Below are 5,565 nucleotides of genomic sequence, written 5' to 3' on the forward strand. Positions count from 1 at the left end.
AGGCCCAGAGTTCAGGCCCCACGACCGGACCCCCCCCCCCAAAAAAAAAAAGAGTTTTATGAGGTGGGTGCCAGTGCTTCACTCCTGTAATCCTAGCTACTCAGGAAGCTGAGATCTGAGGATCATGGTTCAAAGCCAGCCCAGGCAGGAAAGTCCCTGAGACTCTTATCTTCAATAAATCAATAGAAAACCGGAAGTGGTGCTGTGGCTCAAGCAGTAGAATGTTCGCCTTTAGCTGAAGAACTGAGGGACAGCACCCAGGCCCAGAGTTCAAGCCCAATGACCGACAAAAAAAAAAAAAAAAGAGTATATCAGACTTTTCAGCCCTGGCTGGCTTTGAACCTTGATCATCAGATCTCAGCCTCCTGAGTAGCTAGGATTACAGGCATGAGCCACCACACCCAGTTTCATCTACACTCTTTATGTCTCCCAAATTTGATGCTTACAGACATTCATATATTACTTTTGTTCCATTTCAAGTGAAACTCTGTCACTTTAGCCTAAGTTCAACAATAGCTGATTTTAGTTTTCCTTAATGTAAAAAAAGGAAGTTGTTTATTTCTGTCAGCCTCTAGAAAGATACTCCTTTAAGCCGGGCGCCAGTGGCTCATGACTGTAATCCTAGCTACTGGAGGCTGAGATCTGAGGATCCCAGTTCAAAGCCAGACTAGGCCATTCAAAAACCAAATTGGAGCTGTGCCTCAGAGTGGTAGAGTACTAGCCTTGAGCCAAAGAGCTCAGGGACAGCACCCAGACCCTGAGTTCAAGCCCTGCAACGGACCAAAATAAACATTCCTCTAGCTTCACTGTTATCTCACCCATGCCTTTCTTGGTTCTGTCATCCTCTCCTTTAGCAGTTCTGCTATACATACTATACCAGCTGTATCAGTCATCTGACAGCACTCAGGTGCCTAAAGTATTACATAAAAATAGAAGTGATTAGAATCTCATATCCTCCTTCAGAGATAGTCTGACTTTACTTTATCATTTTTTTGGTTTCAGATGGTCTTACTATATAGCTCACACTGGTCTTTCGCAGCCCAGGCTGTCCTTTAATTTTCCATCTCCTACCTCAGCTTCCTCAGGGCTAGGATTACAAGTGTATACACCAGGCCTGGCTGGCTTTTTGTTTTTTTGTGTTGGCAACAGATCTTGAATCAGGGCCTTATGCATGCTGAGCACATGCTTTACCACTAAGCTCTATCCGCAGCAACTCCTAGATTCATGTTTTTATCTTGTATATATTTGAAGTATTGCTTGAAATATATTTAGCTTGTTCCATTTTAATCTTTGCTTCAGAGAAGTTGTTTCAAAGCTATTATTTCTTAGAAAAATGGTCACTTAACATGTTTTAGTAGATAGTCTAATGGAACAATTTTTTCTTAATAAAATTTTTCTTTTTTCTTTTTTAGGAAGTGAAAGTACTTAATATTGACCTAAGAAATTTTAAACTACGGTCAATTGGGTAAGTTTTGAATGTTATATACTGCATTGAACGTGGGAAGAAAGTCAAATCAACATGTTAATTCAAAGGACCATTTGGGCTTGGCAGAACCCTGTAGATTCAGCTGAGCTTTGAAGGATCAGAACTTCTCAGAATAAAATTGATCATGAGCCAGGTGCAGTGGCTCACACCTGTAATGGTTTCTACTTAGAAGGCTATGATCTGAGGATCCTGGCCTAAATCCAATCCAGCCCAGGCAGGAAAGTCCATGCATTCTTTTTTTGTTGTTGTTGGCCATGGGGCTTGAACTCTGAGCCTGGGCACTGTCTCTCAGCTCTTCAGCTCAAGGTGAGCACTCTACCACTTCAGCCACAGCACCACTTCTGGTTTTCTGAGTAGTTCATTGGAGATAAGAAAGAGTCTCACGGCCTTTCCTGTGCTTTAAACCGTGATCCTCAGATCTCAGCTCCTGAGTAGCTAGGATTGCAGACATGAGCTACCTGCACCCGGCCTCCGTGAATTCTTTTTTTTTTGGTCATACAGCCTAAACTCTGGCCTGGGTGCTGTACCTCAGCTCTTCAGCTCAAGGCTAGTACACTACCACTTGAGCCACTTCCAGATTTTTCTGCTTATGTGGTGCTGAGGAATCCAACCCAGGGCCTCATGCATGCAAGGCAAGCATTCTACCACTGAGCCACCTTCCCAGCCCCATGAATTTTTTTTTTTTCCCCATGAATCCTTATCTTCAGTTTACCAGCAAAAAGTCAAAAGGGGAGCTGTAGCTCAAGTGATGAGTACCAGCCTTGAGCAAAAACTAGGTAACAGTGCTCAGGTCCAGAGTTCAAGCCCCAGTACTGGCACAAAAGCAAACAAAAATTGATTTTGATTTTCAATTTGTTGATTTTGTTGTTTAGTGGAGGACAAAGAGAGAGGAAGAGAGAGAGAGAGTGTGTGTGTGTGTGTGTGTGTGTGTAATTGCTAAAGGGCACAGCATACCAACCTAGCTTGTTGGATGAGAAATACAAAGTCACCCTTTCTCATACTCCCATCTTTCTAGACCTACTGAAACCAATTACATCCACATAAATTATATCTTCTTTTCCTTCCAATGTTTGCAAACAATTGACCAAATTTACCTTGACTTTGTTTATTCAGTGAGATAATTATATGTTCAGTTTATTTATTTATTTTTGTCAGTTGTGGGGCTTGAACTCTGGGCCTGGGCACTGTCCCTCAGCTCTTCAGCTCAAGGCTAGCGTGCTACCACTTGAGCTACGGCACCACTTCTGGCTTTTTCTGCTTATGTGATGCTGAGGAATTGAATCCAGGGCCTCATGCATGCAAGGCAAGCACTCTACCACTGAGCCACTTTCCTAGCCCCAATATTTTCAGCTTATTTTTCCATTTAATACTGAATCTTATTATTTTCTTTTTGTAAAATGATGTATTTTATTACATTTATTTATTTATTTTTCTGGTCACAGGTTTCAACTCTGGGCCTGGGTGCTGTCCCTGAGCTCTTCAGCTCAAGTCAAGTGCTCTAGCACTTGACTCACAGTGCCACTTCCGGTTTTCTGGTGGTAAATTAGAGGGAAGAGTTTCATGGACATTCCTGCCTGGGCTGGCTTTGAACTGTGATCCTCAGATCTCAGCCTCCTGAGTAGCTAGGATTACAGGCGTGAGCTACCAGTGCTCAGCTTTATTATCTTTTTTTGTAATAGCCCTGGTTGGCTGCAAAGTCACTATGTCTAATTTTTTTTTTTGGCCAGTCCTGGGGCTTGAACTCAGGGGCCTGGGCACTGTCCCCTGCTCAAGGATAGTGTTCTACCACTTGAGCTATAGCACCCTTCAGCCTTTTCTGTTTATAGTACTGAGTAATCAAACCCAGGGCTTCATGCATGCTAGCAAGCACTATACAACTAAGCTACATTCATAGCCCTAATTCTTTATTGTTGTAGTTGTTTATTTTTTAATTATTTTTTGGTTGGTCATGGGGTTTAAATTCTGGGCCTTGGTGCTATCCCTCAGCTTTTCAGCTCAAGGCTAGTGCTCTATCACTTGAGTCATAGCTTCGCTTCTGGCTTTATTGGTAGTTCTAGTGGAGATAAGAGTCTCACAGACTTTTCTGCCAGGCCTGGCTTAGAACTGTAATTCTCAGATTTCAGACTCCTGAGTAGCTAGGATTGCAGGCATGAACAACCAGTGCCCAGCTTTGTTTTTTTGTGGCAGTGATTTTATTTTTTTGGTTGTGGGGCATCTCAAGGCTAGTGCTCTACCACTTGAGCCACACACCACTTTTGATTTTCCAGTAGTTTATTGGAGATAAGAGTCTCACAGAGTTTCTTGCCTGGCTGGGCTGGCTTTCAACCATGATCTTCAAATCTCAGCCTTCTTAATAGCTAGGAATAAAGGTATGAGCCACCTGCACCCAGCAATGTGGCAGTGATTTTTTTTTTTTGGTTGGTCATAGGACTTGAACTCTGGGCCGGGGCACACTGTCCCTCAGCTCTTCAGCTCAAGGCTAGCACTCTACCACTTGAGCCTCAGTGCCACATCAGGTTTTCTGAGTGTTTTATTTGAGATAAGAATTTCACAAACTTTCTTGCCTGGGCTGGCTTTATTTATTTATTTTTGTGTCAGTCATGGGGCCTGAACTCTGGACTTGGGCACTATCCCTCAGCTCTTCCACTTGAGCCACAGTGCCACTTCCGGCTTTTTCTGCTTATGTGGTGCTGAGGAATCGAACCCAGGACCTCATGCATGTCTTTGAACCACGATCCTCAGATTTCAGCCTCCTGAGTGGCAGTGATTTTTTTTTTTAATTCATGGCATTTATTAGTACCCAAAAATGCAGTCATTGTTACAACATAAATCATTTAGTGAAACACTGATATGGGGAGCAGGTTGGCAGTGATTGTTAAACTTGGGACTTTTCACTTGCCAGGCAGGAGCTCTACCACTTGAGGCATACCGCTGGCCCAGTAAACTCACTGTGTAGTCCAGGCTGGCTTCAAACCCCATGAGCCATCTGCCTCAGCTTCACTAGTGTTAGAATTACAGGTTCAGTAACATGCCCATCTTCCTGGTTTGTTTTTTTGTGTGTACATGTGTATGTTTTCTTTTCGTTTTTTTGCCAGTCATGAGGCCTGAACTCTGGGCCTGGGCGCTGTCCCTCAGCTCTTCAGCTCAAGGCTAGTGCTCTACCACTTGAGCCACAGCGCTACTTCCGGCTTTTCTTTTTGCTTAGTGGTGCTGAGGAATCGAACCCAGGGCCTCATGCATGCAAGGCATGCACTCTACTACTGAGCTACCTTCCCAGCCCAATGTTTTTCTTTTCAATGAATAAAAAAACTAGTTTGTTTCAAGGTTCTTAGCTAAAAGTGGTTGAACAGAATTTCTAAACTTTGCTCTATTATGCTATGTTGTAATACAGACTAGAGCATTTTCCAAGTTTTAGGAGCATATCTCTAGAGCTATCTGTATACAAACTATGAACATCGTGTGTGTGTGTGTGTGTGTGTGTGTGTGTGTGTGTGTCCTGGAGTGGACATCTTGACAAAAGTTGTAAAAAGGGGCTGGGAATGTGGCTTAGTGGTAGAGTGCTTGCCTAGCATGCAGGAAGCCCTGGATTCAGTTCCTCAGTACTACATAAACAGAAAAAGCCAGAAGTGGTGCTGTGGCTCAAGTGGTAGAGTGGTAGCCTTGCGCACAGAGAGGCTCAGGGACAGTGCCCAGGTCCTAGTTCAAGATGCAGGACTAGCAAAAAAAAAAAAAAGCTTGTTGCCGGTGGCTTACATCTGTAATTTTAGATACTCAGCAGGCTGAGATCTGAGGATCACAGTTCAAAGCCAGCCCAGGCAGGAAAGTCTGTGAGACTCTTTTTTGTTTTCTTTTTCTTCTGTTTATGTGATGCTGAGGAATCAAACCCAGGGCCTCATGCATTCGAGGCAAGCACTCTACCACTGAGCCACCTTCCCAGCCCTGAGACTCTTTTTTTTTTCTAGAGAGATTTTTTTTTTTTTGGGTCTGGTTGTGGGGCCTGAACTCTGGGCCTGGGTGCTGTCCCTCAGCTCTTCAGCTCAAGGCTAGCGCTCTACCACTTGAGCCACAGCGCCACTTCC

The 5,565-nt window shown here is 43.8% G+C and overlaps 1 protein-coding gene across 1 annotated transcript in view; it reads left to right on the forward strand.

Moving 5' to 3' along the window:
- The window catches only part of Zbtb8os (zinc finger and BTB domain containing 8 opposite strand), a 37,229-nt gene that overhangs the window by 26,746 nt on the left and 4,918 nt on the right, over positions 1–5,565 (forward strand). The window contains exon 5 of the mRNA XM_013020538.1: positions 1,413–1,465. Within this exon, the coding sequence (XP_012875992.1) occupies positions 1,413–1,465 (53 nt within the window). The remainder of the gene's footprint in view (positions 1–1,412; positions 1,466–5,565) is intronic.

This window comes from Dipodomys ordii, unplaced genomic scaffold (assembly GCF_000151885.1).
Source record: "Dipodomys ordii isolate 6190 unplaced genomic scaffold, Dord_2.0 Scaffold51, whole genome shotgun sequence".
NCBI classification, from domain to species: domain Eukaryota; kingdom Metazoa; phylum Chordata; class Mammalia; order Rodentia; family Heteromyidae; genus Dipodomys; species Dipodomys ordii.